General features: G+C 38.5%; 1 protein-coding gene across 9 annotated transcripts in view; it reads left to right on the plus strand.

The window, feature by feature from the left end:
- Positions 1-19,609, plus strand: part of TTC39B (tetratricopeptide repeat domain 39B) — a 562,176-nt gene that overhangs the window by 538,898 nt on the left and 3,669 nt on the right. For all 9 annotated transcript variants that reach the window (XR_014821469.1, XR_014821474.1, XR_014821470.1 and 6 more), the window contains 4 exons: positions 2,910-3,036; positions 6,003-6,111; positions 15,195-15,312; positions 18,408-18,524. Coding sequence is in view for 6 of the 9 variants with exons in the window: in XM_084985288.1 (XP_084841414.1) it covers positions 2,910-3,036; positions 6,003-6,111; positions 15,195-15,312; positions 18,408-18,524 (471 nt within the window). In the remaining 3 variants the exon portion in view is untranslated. The remainder of the gene's footprint in view (positions 1-2,909; positions 3,037-6,002; positions 6,112-15,194; positions 15,313-18,407; positions 18,525-19,609) is intronic.

Genomic DNA, 19,609 nt, shown 5'->3' on the forward strand with positions numbered 1-19,609 from the left:
GTATTCTTTCCTCTCTCAGTGGTTAGGACTACCATTCATCAGGGCAGTAATCTGTCATACTTGCATCACCAACACGCCCCACTGTCCTTCCATTCCCCAGTGGGAGGGGTGATGCATGTAAAAGCATAGAGGGCATAGCAGTTGAGGTGAGGTCTGAAGGTGGAGAAGGAGGTGCTCATGCAGTGGGGAGTTGTGGTGATTCAGTTTCAGACCAAGGGAACAGCCTATGAGAGGACTTGTTGCAGGATGGTGCACTGCACATTTAAAGAACTAAAAGAAAGCTGATAGTGGATGGGACATGATGCTACATTTTATATATAGATCAAAAGAAAGCAAATGTCAAGGGTTACTCAAATTATGTCCCAGGATATGTCCAGTACACAGAATTCCATTGAAAAATAAGGAAAAGTGTATTTTAGTGATACAGAGATCACTGGTATTCTGAGCAGGTTCTGGTGAGGTTATGAAACAGAGGTGGAAACCAGATTGGAGTTGCCTAAAGATGAATGCGATACAAAGAAATGAAGAGAGTTGAGCATAAAAATATCCCTGGATAATTTTGACTACAAAGGGGAAGGGATTGAGAGAGAGAGTTGGAGGGAGATGCATGATATATTAAAGAAGAGTTTCACGGGAGAGATCTGAGCATTCTCAAAACCACTGGGATGGATCCAGTTGAGAAAGAGAAGTTGCACAGATAAGGGAGCAATGGGATAATATTTGTAAGGCTCTTGAGAAGGCAAGAGGAGATAGAATCCAAAGCATTGATGGCATGACTGGTTTTATCTAGAGGAAGTACCAGGCAGAATAGCATTCAAAGGATAGTGTGCTTGAATTTGAGCTTTGAGGTAGAAAGGTTATAGGTGACGAAGTGGTCTAAGATAGGACTGTGGGGGTGGGAGGCTGTGGTAGAAAGGAGGTAGTGACCTCTGGAGATTAGGGAGATAAGGAATGGAGAGGCCTCACTGCATTCTTCAAACATAATTGATGACAAGCACTTTTATATGGGATACTCTATTCTGTGTCCACATAATGAGAAATAATGGCTTGGTTGAACCCTCAGACTTAGGGCAAATTTGAAGGACCAGGACTATTTTTTGCCCTGCTTTTAAAGAAGCTCTTTTTAGAAATAGGAACCATGTATACTAACTGTAGACTCAACATTAGTGGAAGCCATGTCGATCAATGGCCCCTCGTACTAGTCAAATGTATTTCGTTCTCTCACACAAACAATGAATGGAATGAAATGGAATATTAAGGTACATTGGGATCTTTTAAGTCTCCTTCTCTTTCCTCCCACTTCTAAGGACATTTTCTACACATCGAAATAATTTCTGTGAAATATGTAAACAATATTATGTTCAGGAGAAGGCTTAACATCTGCTGTACCATAGCATCTAATCTGTTGGTATAAAGAGAGGAGAGTCCCCCAAATGAATGTTCTCTTCATACAGGCTCTGTGATGCTTCCCGACAAGGTTTCATGTCCACTGCATGCTTTCTGACTCCTTCTCTCGACCCCCTACCTCACATTTCCACTTCCACTGATATTAATTAACACTAAATGATGGGTATTCTGGTTTAAAAGCCATAACCCTTTGTACACCTGAAAGTAACATAATGTTATTTGTCACTTATACCTCAATTAAAAAATACATATACTTGGGGTTAACGGGTGCAAACTATTGCTCTTGGAATGGATTTACAATGAGATCCTGCTGTGTAACATTGAGAGCTATGTCTAGACACTTACATCGCAACGCAACAATGGGAGGAAAAAGTATGTATACATGTATGTGTAACTTGGTCCCCATGCTGTACAGCGCAAAAAAAAAATACATATGCCAAAATATGCCCAGAAGTAATGTTAACACTATGTCACATAACAGTATGTCTTCATATTGGAATTTTTTTTCTCTTTCTTTCAGTGGTATAATTGGATATTTCCATAAATTCTTTCTTGGGATCCTGTTTGACGCATTTACAACATTGTGTATTACAAAGTGTCCTAGGAACACATAGTCTCACCATCCTGTTCTCATTTTTACATGCTTGTGAATGTTATAATTGGAATTTCTTAGAATTTTGAGAGTAAGGTTGTAAATATGGTGTGTGTCCTTAGCTTATTCTTTTATTCCTTGCTTTTTTGGGGGAGGGGTCTTTTTAGGGCCCCATCTGCAGCATATGGATGTTCCCAGGCTAGGGATTGAATTGGAGCTGTAACCGCCAGCCTACAGCACAGCCACAGCAACGCCAGATCTGAGCCACATCTGCCACCTACACCACAGCTCACGGCAATGATCCTTAACCCACTGAGTGAGGCCAGGGATTGAACCTTCGTCCTCATGGATGCTAGTCAGATTTGTTTTCACTGAGCCATGAGGGAACTCCTTTAGCTGAGTATTTTCAAAATCCCCTGTGCTTGGGAAACATTTTCTCAAATTATACATGGCTGTCTTTTGAGCCACATCATTTTATAGATCTGTGTCCTACTTGGGATTGGAATGGGAACTGTCCCAGTATACCTCCTTCTCTCTCTCTCTGAGCATCTACAATGTGAATAAATACTTTGGACTCTTGCTTGCTTACTTATGGAAACTGCCAATTTTATATCTAGATTTCCTCGACTGTATTGGATAGGCTAGGACGCTAGCTAAGTTAACTAGAAAGAAATCCATGTCAGCCAATGGTGGCTTGCAAATGTGTGCATGCATCAGAATCACGGGGAGGACCCACTGAAATCCAGACAGCTGGACCCCAGCTCTAGAGCTGCTGATTTAGTAGGTCTGGGGTGGAGCCTGAAGATTTATCTTCTGAGCTGATTTCCAGGTGATGCTGATGCTACTGGTCTGGGGAGCGCAGTGTGATGAGGACAGGTGTAAATAATATGTGTTCTGGGTCTCTTCACAGGCAGGTGGATGGCTTGAAGCAGAGAATTGCAGGGAAATCCATCCCTACTGAGAAATTTGCTGTGAGGAAGTCTCGGCGTTACTCTCCCTCGTTGCCTGCACCTGTGAAGCTTGTCTTGCCTGCCCTGGTATCTGCCTTTACTTTATCTACTGCTTGCATCCTAGAAACAGATTGTCCATTCAGTGTCAGGGAGAACATCTAACTTTTGTTCTGAGGTTTGCTCAATTAAAAATCACTGTAAGGTGAACATTTATAAATAAATTATTGATACATAATAAAATTATAGGATTTTTTTTGACTAGCTGGTATGTCCTAGGCATTATGATAAAGGGTATTTAAAATTATTATTTAATTCTTACAGTAACTCTATGAGAGGAGTTTCTTTTTGTAACCTTATTTGACAGGTAAGGAAATTGAGGCAGAGAGAAGTGAGTTGACGTAATTGAAATTTTGTTGAATTATAGTGCAAGCCCCATATGTACCTTTTTTTCTGGTAGCCACATTAAAAATTAAAAAGTAAAAGGACATGCAATAATCATTTTAAGAATAATGTTTAACCCAGTTTATGCAAAATGTTGTCATTTGATCATGTAATCTATAAAAACATTAATGAGAGTTCACATCTTTTATATTGTACTAATCCATTGAAATCAGTTGTGTATTCTATGCTTGGAGCATGTCTCAGTTTGAATCAGCCACTTTGCTCCAGAGCAGTAAGCTAGAGCCCATACTTTTGGTCCATATGCCATTTAGACTAGACTTGTTGAAAAGCATCATATCAACTTAAATTGTCTTAATGAAGACCTCTTTAAAAAAGTACTGAACATGTGAAACTACAATGAGTCTTTGGGGCTTTAGTTTTGTGTAGGTAGTCATATAGCACAGGAAAGCTGTTTAGTGTAAGCTGATACCTGTTGTCTTCCTTTGGGTTTCCTGATACACATATATACACACACATACATATACATACATACATGTATATATACACACACACATAACATACATACATATATACACACACATATACACACATACATATATATATACACACACACACCTATATATGATTACAGAGTTTATTCAGTTATTTGCTATTTAGTTTCTAGTTACTACTATTTACAAACATGCTTCAATGAATATTCTTTTATCTCTTTTTTGTACATGGGCATATAATTATCTGAGAGCGATGTCTAGAAATGGAATTCCTGGTTGAAGGGCATACGCAGTGAATAATTCGACATTTCAGAATTGCACCCCCCTGTCCCCACAAAAGGCTGCATCAATTGCAATTCCTGCTAGCAGTGTTTTACTGTTTTCATATGCAGTTGAGCATCTTTTCATATGCTTGTTTATTTTTACATCTTCTTTTGTGAATTGTTGTTCAGATACTTAAAATTTGTCATTGCGTTGTTTATTATATGCCTTATATGAGCTCTTTGTATATCCTGCAAGAAAGAAAACTGCAGCCCTTAACAGGTATTAGCTGGGAGCTAGCCTGCCGCTAGTACCTGGACCCAGGTGTTCCCTACTTAAGATAAACCATCACAAGAGAAAAATATCACTATCAGACCAGGTTGTTCTGTACCTGTGATGGAATGAGACAAAAATAGGACCATTCAGATCTGAGTACAAATAAAAATAAGACCACCATGCCAATCGCAAAAATGACCAAATATCTTCCCCAGCTAACGTGGAGCCTGCCACTGTTTTACCAATGACAGCTTTTCGCTTCATTCCTGCTTCGTTTTTTTCAAATGATTTGTGCTGGGAAATTTTTTTCTTTCTGTGTCAAAGAACTTCCCTGACATTTTTCTAGAGCGCCATAATCCTTTTTCTACCCTAGAACTTAAATGCTTGAATGTACGTAATGATGCATATCTTGCTCTGATTAAGGGTCTTAAGAAAGGTTAACTCACAGCACTTCTTTCTCCAGGCCTAAAGGTGTATAATTGGCTCAAGTTAGTGGTAACTAGGAATTTTACCAAAAATCCTATATTTCATAAAAAGAGAAGCTCAGATATGAACCTTCCTTCTTCTGATAAAATATTCTTTCAATAAAAACAAAACTAAAAAAAATCATCAGCGTAAACATTCCATTCGTTATTTAATTGAACTTTTACACTATTAGCAGTAAGAAACTTTAGATGGAAAACAAAAGGTAGAGTGTCCTGATCTTAGCTTTTAGGGCTGTAAGGTTAAGATTACTTGACTCCAGTGTATTTTCCTCATTTCTACTGCTTCCCTGTAAGAGGCTGTTCAAACAATATCTTTATCATATTTTAACATTCATTTATTTCTAAGAAGAAACTAATTACCCTTCAAAATATGAAACTGTACTACCAGAAAGATTAGAAAAATATTTTCAAGCAAGAGCACATTTGCTTCTGGCCAAAAAAAAAAAAAAAAGAAAAAAGAAAAAAAATTTCTCATCTGTTAGGCTATTAAATGTAATGTGCAATGAGAAATCATTAGTTTACATTTTTAAGGGCTGTCATTCAGCCATATGGCCTTTAAATGAATGCATTTTCTGCTTATTGGATGGCATTACTGGACTGTCACATATTTTTAATGGTATAAGAGAACCTCAGCCAGGTAAAATATTTCATATGTTCATTTTCAGTAATGTCCTTGGAAACGTTTTATGTAAACAATTGGGAGATGTTGAAAAATATTTACCTTTACCTAATGATAACAACAAAAATTTACATTAAATAGAATTGTTCACAATATCAGTTTAAAATATTGTATTTATTTCTGTATCTATGATCTTCCAAAAGGATTGAATACCAGTAAGTGCTTAATAAATACTTGTTAAATGAATGAGTAAATTAATTTTTCAGTAAAAACACAGTATATATCTTGAATTACTTGGCAGTATAAAAGGCAAAAAGCATATAATAAAGTGAGAAAAAGGGAAAAAGGGAAATTAAATCACTAAACTCCAAATGAGAAAAGCTAAGGAAAATGACCTCTGTATGTTGTCTTGAGATCACTAGCAATCAAGGCAAAAGGCACGTAACATCATTTTGTTCTTGGAAAGAACATTGAATAACCTCACATAATTAGAATAGTTTATTCATTTTTCCTCATTAGGAAATGATGTATGTCTGGAATGGTTTTCCACTAGTGAGCAAAAGAAAAGACCTTTCTGAAAATCTTTTGGTAACTGTTGAAAAGGCTGAGGCAGCTCTGCAAAGTGAAGGTAAGTATGAAAAATAAGAGCCTTCTCCGTTCCTTTTCCTGTGCACATCTCCTTGTGTTAATTTGTGTGCCAGATGAGGACAAAAAAGCTTGAGCCACAGGTGTCTGGGCTCAAGAAAGCTGAAAGAAGTCGGCTACAAAAGACGAGAGTGTGTGATTCTATTTGTACAAAATATTGAGGATAGATCAGTCTATAGAGACAGAAAGTGAATCAGTGGTTGCCTAGGGATGGAGAACTGGGATTGTGTGACAGCTGAAGTGTATGGCACTGCATTTTGGGGAATAATGAAAATGTTCTTAAATTGACAGTGGTTATGGTGCACAACTCTGTAATATACCTAGAACTGTTGAATGCACACTTGATGTTTTATTTTTGTCTTTTTCATCTTTTCACAGTCACACCCATGGCATACAGAGGTCCCAGGCTAGGGGTCGAATTAGAGTTGTAGCCACAGGTCTATGCCACAGCCACAGCAATGTGGGATCTGAGCTGCGTCTGTGATCTATACCACAGCTCACAGCAATGCTGGATCCTTAACCTACTGAGTGAGGCCAGGGATCGAACCTGTGTCCTCATGGATACTGGTCAGATTTGTTTCTGCTGAGCCACAATGGGAACTCTGAAATGCACATTTTAAATGGGTGAATTATATGTCATGGTTATTTTATCTTAAGTATTACAGAAAAAAAGACGAAGACAGTTGAATTTTAGAGCAGCACAAGGGAAATGTGTACTCCTTCTGGTTTTAGTTGGTTGTGACTCTTTCCATGCCTCCTTTTTGCTCTCTAATGACTCTCGTTTTCATAGCCACAGAGAATTGTTTCCAAGTTGAAATCTTGTAACATTTTTATTTATTTATTTTTTCCTCATGACTTTTGATTGTCCTGGAGATTCCTCTCTAGTTCATTGGAAGCTCTGTTTACTGGGAGCAGCTGGTGTAGTAGAAGGAAAATCAGCTGGTCTGGGCTTATAGTCCTGGCTCTACAGCTGTGAGACTCTGGGAAATATAACTCATCCATACCCAGGAGGGCCTGAAGTTTCTTTAAAATGGGGGTGGTGTCACACCAGATGATACCCAGAGTTTTCTTGCTCTGGTGTTTTCTAGTTCTCTGCCGTAAATAGAGGCTTTATCTTTTGCTTAAAAAATGCCCTAGATGATAGCCTTTGTTGTGTTCCTTATCAACTCCCAAATCATTCCAAGATAATGGTCTTAGCTTCTGGAATGTTCTAACCACAGAAGTAAGACCAAAACTTCTGAGCTGATAAACACCGAAAAGTGTATAGAGATTCTAACAGTTAACTCGTTTTTCTTAACTTGAAGAAAATGGGCACTGAAGGAATACTGGCTTCCTATTCAATATAGTCTCCATGAGGGTGATTAAATTATTGTGAGCAGGGATAATTACCTCATTTGCATCATTTTTTACCTCGACCACAGTATGAGGCTGAACTGTTTAATGAAATTTCTCTTTATACTTACTTTAAAAAAATTAAACATGTCATTATGGTTAATACATAATAGGTGCAAAACGTCACCCATATTTTTCCCTCTGTCCACAATTATTTTAGAATTTCTGGGTTCGCCATCCCAGGTTTATTCTTCTTTTTTTTAAACTGTAATCAATTGTTATTTCCCCAATACCCAGGTTTATTCTTATAGTTATGATCATAGTGTACCCAGATACACTCTAGCCTAGGTTTTTTCATTTAATATATCATAAACTCTTTCCCATTAAAATATAATTGACCTATACCACTGTATTAGTTTCAGGTGTGCAACATAATGTTTGATATTTGTATACATTGCAAAATAATCACCACACTAAGTCTGGTTAACATCTGTTACCATACATAGTTACAAATTTTTTTTTCTTATGTTGAGAACTTTTAAGATCTACTCTCTTAGCAACTTTCAAATGTATAATACAGTATTAACTAAGTCACCGTGCTGTATAGTACATCTCCATGATGTGCTTATTTTATAACTGGAAGTTTGTAAGTTTATACCTTTGACACTTTCACACATTTCAGCCACTCCTAAACCCCTTGTCCCTGGCAACCAACCAGTCTGTTATCTGTATCTATGAGCCTTTTTTTTTTTAAGATTTCACAAAGGAGTGAGATCATATGATGTTAGTTAGTCTTTCTCTGTCTGACTTTTTCACTTAGCCTTCAAGGTCCTTCATGTTACTACAAATGGCAATAGCTGAATATTATATATATATAATATATATATAATTATTTATAATATATAAATAACACTCACATTTTCTTTATCTGTTCATCCATCTATGGACACTTAGGTTGTTTCCATAATCTTGGCTATTGTAAATAATGCAGCAGTGAACAAGAGGGTGCATATATCTTTTCGCATTACTATTTTTTTTTTCCAGATAAATACCTAGAAGTGGGATTGCTGGATTATATGGTAGTTTTATAATAAATGTTTTAATTGTTGCTAAGTAACCCTTATAGTAATTTCAACAGCTTTGTGTACTTCCATGGAGCTAATATATTGTAATTTAATTAACTCTTTCAGTATTGTTGGGCATGTAGGCCGTCTTCCATATTTAAAATAATTCTAGCTTTTACAAATATCATATGAGATCATTAATATGTGGAATATAATAAAAAATGATACAAAAGAACTTACTCACAAAACAGACTCAAAGATTTCAAAACCAGACTTAGGGTTACCACAAGGGGTGGATTGGGAAGTTGGGATTTGCATATACACACTATGCAAAATTGATTAGTAACAAGGAATTACTATATAGCCCGGGGAAATCTGTTCAATATTCTGTGATAGCCTATCTGGGGAAAGAATCTGAAAAAAAATGGATATATATATATATATATATATATATATATATATATGGCTAATTCACTTTGCTGTACATTATAACATAGCATTATAAGCCACCTTTATTCCAATAAAATTTATTACAAAATTCTAGGAGTTCCCGTCATGGCGCAGCAGAAGTGAATCAGACTAGGAACCATGAGGTTGAAGATTCGATCCCCGCACTCTCAGTGGGTTAAGGATCTGGCCTTGCTATGAGCTGTGGTGCAGGTCTCAGATGTGGCTCGGATCTGGTGTTTCCCTAGCTCTGGCATAGGCCGGCGGCTGTAGCTCCAGTTAGACCCCTAGCCTGGGAACCTCCATGTACTTCGGGTGCAGCCCTAAAAAAGACAAAAGACAGTAAATAAATAAATAAATAATTCTGGCTCTAGATGCCTATCAATAAGGAGAAGAACTATAAAAGAATGAAATCCGAATCAGTGGTTGTATCTACTAACAAGCTCAAAGTTTCAGGCTGGATAGCTAAAGAATCCAACAGAAACAAAGAGCAGTGCTGTTTTTTGGTTTGTTTGTTTTTTAGGGCCACACCCATGGCATGTGGAGGTTCCCAGGCTAGGGGCTGAATTGGAGCTATAGCCCCTGGCCTATACCCAGGCACAGCATCGCCAGATCCAAGCTGTGTCTGCAGCCTACACCATAGCTCACGGCAACACTGGATCCTTAATCCACTGAGCAAGGCTGGGGATCAAACCTGTGTCCTCATGGGTGCTAGTCAGATTCAATCTTGCTGAGCCACAATGGGAACTCTGAGCAGTGCTGTTCTGAGTCCATAGACCACCACCCTCCCCACCTCATCACAAGCCTTCTTGCAGACACAAACAGGGAAACCAAGTGAGTGGTATATTCTACTCCACTGCTGAAGAACAGTCATACACGAGCCCATCTGCTGATGGAATAGGAGTATGTCACCATTCCATATTAAAGGCAGCATTTTTTTTTAAATAAAAGAATTATGGTTTCCTTTCTTTTCTTTTTTCTTCCCCATTTTACAGAAAAGTTATAATACTTCAGTTCCTTTTGAGCTAAAGGTTAGGTAGAGTAGCCAAAATATTGAGGTGTTCTTCTTCATGGCCTGATAATTCCCTTTGATTTCTGGGTACTAGGGAAACAAGTGGATGCGAGGGCTCAAGAAACTGGGACCAATAGAAGGATTTTAAACTTTGTATTTATTTAACAAAGAACCAAAGGAGCATATGTATAAGTTAGACAAAAGACTCGCTATATGGACATTTCAGACTTCCTTTGTCTGTGTTCCTGATGTTCTATCACTAACATATTTTCTACACTCTTTCCATTAATATAGAGTTATGATAAACCCCCTTTCATTTTTTATAATTGTCTTTTAAATTTTTAATTGTAGTAAAATGTACATAATATAAAATTTAGGTGGCCCAATAATGTTAAGTATATTCACTTTGTTGTGAACCAGTTTTGGTAACTTTTTCATCCTCATTAAATAATAACTTCTCATTTCATCCTCTCTCAGCTGCTGGCAACCACCATTTTACTTTTTGTTACTATAAATTTGATTGCTACTGCTCTAAAGACTAGGTATGAGTAGAGTCACACAGTATTTGTCTTTTTGTGACTGCCTTATTTCCCTTATCCTAATGTCATCCAGGTACATCCATTTGTAGTATGTTTCAGAATATCCTTCCTTTTTAAGGCTGCATATTATTCCCTTGGATGTTTAGACCACATTTTACCTATTCATCCATCAATGCATATTTAAGTTGCTTCTTCTTTTGGAAATTGTCAATAATAAATACTTTCATGAACTTGGGTAAGCACTTTTTTTTTTTTTTTTTGAGGAATTCCTTAAGATATAAGCCCCGAAGTGAAATTGCTGGATCATATGGTAATCTTTCTTTCTTTCTTTTCTTTTTTTTTTATGGTCGCACCCACAGCATATGGAAGTTCTCAGGCTAGGGGTCAAATCAGAGCTACAGCTGCCTACCTATACCACAGCCACAGTAATGCTGGATCCTTAACCCACTGAGCAAGGCCAGAGATCAAACTCGTGTCCTCATGGATACTAGTAGGGTTCATTAACTGCTAAGCCATGATGGGAACTCCTGGCATTTCTATTTTTAATTTTTTGAGGAATTGCCGTAGTGTTTTCTAGAGGCCGCATCATTTGATAAACATCCCTACGCATAGTGTACAAGGGTTTCAATTTCTCTACATTCTTGACAATTCCTGTAACTTTCTCTTTTGTTTGTTTCCTTTTTTGTATTTTTTAGTAGTAGCCACCCTAATGCATGTGAGTTGATTTTTTTTTTTTACTATTTTTAAAGCAGAATAATTTCAAAAAAGGGAAAATACTTATTTTGAGTGGAAAAGTCAATCTTTTTACATAAAGCTACATAATTTTAAATTTTAACTAAAATAAAACTCTGTGAAACTTTACTTTAAAAAATGAGATTTGACAAAATATACTTCAGTAAAATCCATTTGGGCCTTTGAACACATTTACTAGTATTTATTTTTTTGACCCAATATGGCCACTTTTCATTAATTTGTTCATTTGAACACTCTTAGATTTTCCATACTAGACATAGCATTATGATAGGCAAAGAAAGCATTGCTCTTGCCACTAAGGGAATTAACTGTGATTAAAACCCAAACATTTACAAATTAGGTGTAAAAATGAACATGTTTTCAAATAAGTGGATATGTAAAACTGGAAAGTAAAGAGAAAACTCATTAAGTGAAGTCATTTGTAGGGTGTTTGTCTCCCAGAGGAGTAGGCCAGCTTGCTTCTTCTATTTTACTACAAAGATAAGGGTTTTGGTTCAGTAGAATAAATTCTCATGTTTGAATGTCCATCCTTTGTAGCATAGACTAATACCTACCACAAGGGAGTAAGGCCTTTGTATACTGTCATCCCTCAGTTCTGCATGGAGTTGGTTCCTGGACCTGCTGTGATACCAAAATCCATGGATGCTCAAGTTCCATATTTAGCCCTCTGTATCTGTGGTTCTGCGTCCGCAGATTCAGTCATGGGTTTTAAACATAACTCAGCATCTGTCTGGTTGAATCTGCAGATGTGAAACCCTCAGATACAAAGCACCCACTCTGTTAAGAAGTTCTGAAACCACTGGAATTTTCTCCATTTGAGCAGGCTCTTTTTTTTTGTTTGTTTGTTTTGTTTTTGTTTGTTTGTTTGTTTTGTTTTTGTTTTTGTCTTTTTGCCGTTTCTAGGGCTGCTCTAGCAGCATATGGAGGTTGCCAGGTTAGGGATCTAATCGGAGCTGTAGCTGCCGTCCTGCACCAAAGTCACGGCACCTCAGGATCTGAGCTGCGTCTGCAACCCACACCACAGCTCACGGCAACGCCGGGTTCTTAACCCACTGAGCAAGGCCAGGGATCGAACCTGCAACCTTATGGTTCCTAGTCGGATTCGTTAACCACTGCGCCATGATGGGAACTCCTGGGCAGGCTCCTCACCTCTATCCCCAAGTTTATTTTGCCCCTACCTTGGTTGGGGAAAAAATTAAAGTAGTAATATTTCTGTCAGCCTGTGCATGTAAAATGCAATAGAGATTTAGAAAACCAGGCTGTTCTCTCCATCCATTCCTTTCTCTTTTAATGACATATTGAGGTTTTAGACTTTGAGACATATTTACACAGGGCAAGGGGGAGCTCAGACAGACAGACATACCATACTTTGTACAGTGTGTCTTTGAATGTCTTCCTGGTGGGTTAAAAAAAAATTGATTTATTTCCTAAAGATCCCTTTTGCTGGATGGAGCACAGGAAACATGTGATGATCCCTTCTAGGTCCACAGTTTATACAAGATGATTACTTGATTTTATGCCCCCACAGATCTTTTAGTAATTAAGATTGGATTCTTCAGAGTGAGGGAAAAAAAAATCCGAAATTGAAAAATGAAGTGAAGTGGTAAACCTAAGTTGACTTTGGCCTCCACTGAGGCCCCCAATAATAGGAAATGAATATGTTTTTGCTTCTCTTCCCTTTGGAAAGTGTCTCTAAAGTCAAAGATGGTAGAAGATGCTATTGGTGGTCTCCGACAATGCTGTAGTTATGAGAGGTTAGTCAGAGACGCAAAGGAAAGAATACCATTTAAAGAGAAAAACACTTGGTAGTGTGCCTGGAGTCTGGGCTTGCTGTTAATTCTAATAGTGCTTTGTTGGAAATCTACCTCTATTCAACATATAGCCAGAAGTTGGTTCAGTAGTTCTCCTTTGACTATTTGTTAGAATTAATTTGCTTGGTGAAATTATGTTGCAGCCATCATCAGAGTTACATAAAATGGAAAGTGTTACTTTGTGGCTTTTCACTTTCTAAATCTATTTTCAGATTTTTCCTTTGGTGCATTTCAACTAGCTTCTGAAAAGTTCAAGGTAGATATTTTTATAGTTTGGGCCTTCAAGCTTCCTTTTTCCTAAGCCCACCCTCTGCTTTATTTAAGTTCAACAGATCTTTTGTGATGAAAATATGCTTTGGCAGCATTATTATGTAATTTTTGGGGAGGTATAAATGGAAACTGTATGTTGAAATGTTCAACCATGAATTCACCCATAAGGATGATAGTCTTGATAAAGCTTTCACGTTTTAGGGGAGATAGTACTGTGTGGTCTGAGGAAATAATGATTTTGCTTTCTAAGGTTTTTGGAGGATGTGGGGTTTTTTTTCTTTCTTTCTTTTTTTTTTTTTTTCTTTTTCTTCCTTTTAAATCCATTCTCTAAATCCCTAGCTCATGATCTAAATAAAAGTTGTATATTTTAATGGTACTTCAGCTTTCCATGGTGTCATGTCTGTTCCTCAGCAAAATCATCCTTCACTGAGCACCAAAATGGTGTGATAACACAAACTGTCATAAAATGAGACACAGAACTCGATAGAATGTGCAAATATGATACTAGACCTTAGCATCCAATATGGACTGTAAGGGGTTGGTTCTTGGCATGGAAAGATACTGCTTCTTGAATGTATATTTTAATGAGTGTCCATGATTAGAAGTATACATCGATTTTTTTGTTGGGGTGTGTGTGGAATGGGCTTTAAGTAACAGGGAAGATAATTTGTCATTGATATCTGTGGTTTTCTTGTTGAGTAACCTGTCAGATCTTGGAAGTGAGAGGTGAATATCAGCTCTTTTTAGCACCTAGAAGTAAAGTGACTCCCTTGAATTGGTTAAAGTAGCATAGATAACCTCCCCAAGCCAAGCAGTTTATTGATTAAAACACAAGCATGTGTTAATGGTGATTTCTGATGTTTGTACTGAAAGCAAGATTATTTCAGTTTGAGGGACTCCCAGGGCCTTGTCAGTTTGGTTTACTGGCCCTCCCCACCTGTGTTGTCAAGCCTGAAAGGTATAAATTACCAGTATGTCTTGGAATGGTTTGTTAGTTGCACCTAACTTGCAACAACAAAAACAAAACAAAACAACTGAAATTCACAAGTGGTGAATGTGAAGTGGCCACCATTGTCAGATAGATGCCACTGCAGATATGGTTCCTTCTGTTTAATATGTATTGTCCTTGGGCTGTAGGAAGTGAGGAGTCATTTTCGAAAGGGAAAAAGTCCTGAAAGAAAATGCCCTACCTTAGCCCCAAGCAGTTAGAAGTTTGTGGAGATTTTTAGGTGCCTTGTACTTCCTTTAGAACCATTTTATCTAATTTTATGACATAATTTCTTCTCCCAAAGCACATAACCTGGGAGAACTGATAAGTTGTAAACATAACGATCTGGAGAGGGTGTTCTCCTTCCTGAATTTTTAATGGGGAGAAGGCCATCTGCTCTTCCATATGGAAGCATTACCCTCTTGTGCACAAAGCCAGCGCAGTGAGGGGCCAGAACCACAGGAAGAGGCAGCCTGCTTGCTCCTCACCGCTTTACCTTTCCTAGAATTAATAAAGCTTTTACTTTTTTTTTTTTTGTTTTAACAGTTCAGGCTTCCTATTATTGTATATGAAGTCACATAACTCACAGTATGAGCACCCAAAAAACATTTAATTGGCTGGTGAACCCCTTAATAAAATGGTGTACTCATGTAGTAAACTCAGTATACTTTTAATTTGAAATCTTTTCATTGTATTTTGTTTAGTGGGGCATCACACATGCTGAGCATATTTTCCTTGTTTTTAAATGATCCCTCTGATACCTAAGAACTGTTCGTGCTGCCTCTTACAGAGGATTTTGATGAGTATTTTTCTTTCTGTGTGTGAATCATGTGTTCCTTTTTGCTTTAAGACTCCAGTGACTACTCAATAGATGATGAGTGCTTAGTGAAGTTGCTGAAAGGATGCTGCCTGAAGAACTTACAGCGGCCACTGCAAGCAGAATTATGTTTCAATCATGTGATCCAGAGGTAAAAGCAGACAGGGGAACCAGCCTGATTGTAAATTGTGGTCTCTGGAGAATGAATCACTGTGAGAGAATGATACTTTTATCTCCCTTTTACTACCCTTTTACTTTGCGTGACCAGAAAGTGAACACAGTGTCTTTTTCCTTATGCTTTAAGAACAAAATTATGACCCAAGTGGAACATGGCTTTATGCATTTCCACTTGGTGTGCAAAGGTGACTTACAAAAGCTCAATTTCCATCCAGGCTGACAGGTGACCATCTAAACTCTGGCAGCAACATATTGAGCAGCTGATGCTTCTTTTTTTTTTTTGTCTTTTTGCTATTTCTTGGGCTGCTCCTGAGGCATATGGAGGTTCCCAGGCTAGGGGTTGAATCGGAGCTGTAGCCACCGGCCTATGCCAGAGCCACAGCAACATGGGATCCGAGCCGCGTCTGCAACCTACACCACAGCCCACGGCAACGCCAGATCGTTAACCCACTGAGCAAGGGCAGGGACCGAACCTGCAACCTCATGATTCTTAGTCGGATTCGTTAACCACTGCACCACGACGGGAACTCCTGATGCTTTCTTTTGATTCATGTGTTGCCTGCCATTCATTTATTCCACAGATATTTGAGTACCCACTATGTGCCAGAGACTGTGATTCTGAATCCTGGGGATTTAACGTTGAGTAAACAGACTCGCCATCATGGTGATGATAATTTGGCAGGAAAGAAGACTGATGAACACCGTGACTGCTTCTCTGTTGGCAAGGGGCATTTTTCCATACATGAATGAGTTTTACTCCCCCATAGCGCTGATGATGATGTCCTGCTCTTGTGCTATAGAGAGTTGAGTCAAGGTTCTGATGCCTGGCCTTCTTCTCTACAGCTGGAGTAACAAATGCACTTGTCCACAGGGGCCAGGCACGTGACCTTACTGAGTGATGGCTGGAATGGGGATTAGTGGGCACTGCAGATGAGGGAGATTGTGTATTCTCTCTAAAGAGTGCAGCCACTCCTGAACTCTAATTGATTATTGCTCTGGACAGTGTGGGCCCAGTAGCAATAATCCCTACATTTTTTTTCATCAAAAGCCTGGAGTCTGAATTTTATGTAACATCTCCCAATTTTTAAATCTTGGCTCGATATTTCGGAAACTATTGTGTCAGCCAAAGAGATCACAGCCACAGACCTCCACTTGACATCATCTGTTGCACATCATGTGCTTTTCCATCCATAGTTACTGATTCCTCTCTTTCTGACAATATTTTGTGGAAATATAGGAGGGCTGGTATCCTAATAAGAAGGGGAAAGAGAGAGTAGTCTATTTCCCAAATAAATAATGCATTGTATTTAGTAAACATGTTAAAGAAGTATCTGTCAAGTTCTCTTTTAGTGGTGGTTCTTCTTAGGATCAAAAGGATGACCCACTTTGGCAATTGGTTGTGGGTTTTTTTTTTTTTTTCATATTTGAATTGCTTGCTCGTGTATTTTATTTTTTAATTAATTTTTTTTTGTCTTTTTGGGGCTGCATCCACAGCATATGGAAGTTCCTAGGCTGGGGGTCGAATCAGAGCTGCACCTCCCTTCCTATAGCCACAACAATGCCAAATCTGAGCCACGTCTGCAACCTACGCCATATCTCATGGCAATACTGGATCCTGAACCCACGAGCGAGGCCAGAGATTGAACTTGCATCATCATGGACACCAAATGGGTTCGTTAGTGTTGAGCCGTGACGGGAACTCCTGATTGTGAGCTGACTTTCAGTGAGGTTGTATCTTGAGACCTCTAGGAGTCTAGGATTGAGGAAGAGTCCCTCTTTAAAGTGATTTTACTTTTTTCTGCCAGATACCCCAAAGGCTTTTCCAGATTGTGGCCACTTTCATGTTAATTTCATTGCTTAGAGGTTCTTGGATCCTTTGGGCTACATAACTTTGTTTGCTTTTTTTTTTTCTTTTTTTTGCCTTTTAGGGCTGTGGGTAGAGCATATGGAAATTCCCAGGCTAGGAGTCAAATCAGAGCAGCAACTACCATCCTACGCTACAGCCACAGCAATGCCAGATCTGAGCTGAGTCTGCAACCTACACCACAGCTCATGGTAACACCAGATAATTAACCCATTGAGTAAGGCCAGAGATTGAACCCATATCCTCATGGATTCTAGTCGGGTTCATTTTCATTGAGCCACAGTGGGATCTCCCTGGGCCACATAACTTTGAATTGCAAATTCATGTAAGGGCAGGCCTATTGGTTATTAATTTCTCAAGGGATGTGTTTTTTCTTTTTACTTAGAGTGCAGGCCAAGGGGCCAATTACCCTGTGCCACGAGCAAGTTTTTGCCATCTGCCCTTTCTCTGGGTGGAGCGAGGCCCCAGCATTATGTAGAGGTCCCACCCCTGGCTGCCTTCTCTATGTAGGCTCAAGGCTTCACCTCCTGTGTGGACACTGAGACACAAAGCCCAGGCAGATTCAGCATGAAACAGACCCAGGAGTGCATTGGCATCATTCACAAGCTTCTAGTTCTGGTTTTGTTTTGTTTTCAGTTCGAGAGTTTTTCTTAAGTTTTTGTAAGCTGAGCCATGCATTTGGAAGGGTGTTGCTCTTATTTTTTTCAGTGCTTCTAGATAGTTTGTTGTCAGAGCATTTTCATAATATTGCTGAAAACAGAAGTGTTTACCACTTCCTCCTTGACATTTTTAAGCATTATAAGACACTGGTGCAAAGAGGGTTGAACCATGGTGAAAAATATGAGGAGTCATTTTCTTAATGGAGTCATTTCCTGAATACGTTCCTGTTGGGGAGGGATGAACTTGTACTTTCTGGGGTTAATCTTTGAACATCTGCATATGTTTGTCTACCTGAAGGGCAGTAAACTTTCCTTAGCACTGAATTTAGATCAAGGAATAAAATAAAGGAGTGATATATTAAAAGCAAACTATTTATTGCCATGATTTGTTAAGTTCTTTAACTGTATAATGACTGCTTTTCTCTGTTGATAGGCTTGGTGTTGTACCTGTTTTCTTAAAGATGGGGAAGATAGATATAGATATATAGAAAAAGAACATGTTCTTTGTTCTGTTAAGACTTAATTACTTTTCATTCGCTCTTTTAGTGAAAAGTTACTGAAGTATGACCACTACCTAGTGCCGTTTACTCTGTTTGAGTTGGCATTTTTGTATAAAAACCAAGGGGAAATTGACAAGGCCATAAAGGTCCTAGAAACTGCAAGGTGAGTGAAAATGGCATGTTTTCCCTCATTGTTGTGGAGTCGGGAATGTCAATACTATTTTTACAACAGCAGTAACTTTATACACTTAAAAACGAACACATTAATGAAAAATTAGTCATGACTTGCTAATTTATGCTTAGCTTCTCCTCATGGCCTTTGCTGGAATTGTGCTCTTTCCAACCTACTTAATGCCTGACCCTATGACTGTTTACAAATAGTTGTGATTTTAAGTACCTACATGACAGATTTCTAACCTATTCTCTTCTATATCAGGGGTCAGCAAACTTTTCTGTAAAGGGCCACTTAGTGGTATTTTTGGCTTTGAAGTATGAAGTCTCCATTGCAACTACTCAACTATATTGAAAGCAACCACAGAAGACAACATGTAAATGCACGAGTGTGCCCAGATTTGGCCATTATTTTGGTCATAGTTTTCTGACCCTTGGGGTATTCCACCAGCTCTCTCTCATTCCTTAAAGAGCCAGAGATTTGAAGAAGCCCTTTGAATCTTCCCCTCTTTCTTCTTTCTTACTACTTTTGCAGTTTCAAAGCCCTTCATCATTTCTGCTGAACAATAATGACTCGTGAACTTGTGATCATGGCTCACTTACTGGTGGCACAAACCCTGTGGTCTGTTTGCTTTGAACACTGCTTGCCATAGAGAAAGAACGCCATGATAGCTCCAGGCCATAAATAGCTTAGTGATTCATTAGTATGCTCACTTACTCAAATTCAGCAAGTATTCACTGAGTACCTAATATGTGTTCAGGAACTAGGAGAGGTTCTAGACAGACAACTGTGCATAAAAAGGCAAGTTTTCTACTTTGTAGGTTGCAGGGGGATGGATACGAAGCACATAAGATAAGTAGCAATGGTATGTGCTTTGCTGAGATTTGCAATATGATACAGGGTACCTTTGTATTACTTTATTTTTTGCATTTTTTAGGGCTGCACCTGTGGCATATGGAATTTTCTAAGCTACGGGTTGAAGAGGAGCTGCTGCTCCCAGCTCACGCCACAGCCACAGCAACACGGGATCCAAGCCACATCTGTGACCTAGCCTGCAGCTCATGCTGGATTCTTAA

Source organism: Sus scrofa, chromosome 1 (genome assembly GCF_054392235.1).
Source record: "Sus scrofa isolate SSC_HxYL_T2T_F1_AM1 chromosome 1, Sscrofa_HxYL_maternal_Yorkshire_Landrace_v2.0, whole genome shotgun sequence".
NCBI lineage: Eukaryota > Metazoa > Chordata > Mammalia > Artiodactyla > Suidae > Sus > Sus scrofa.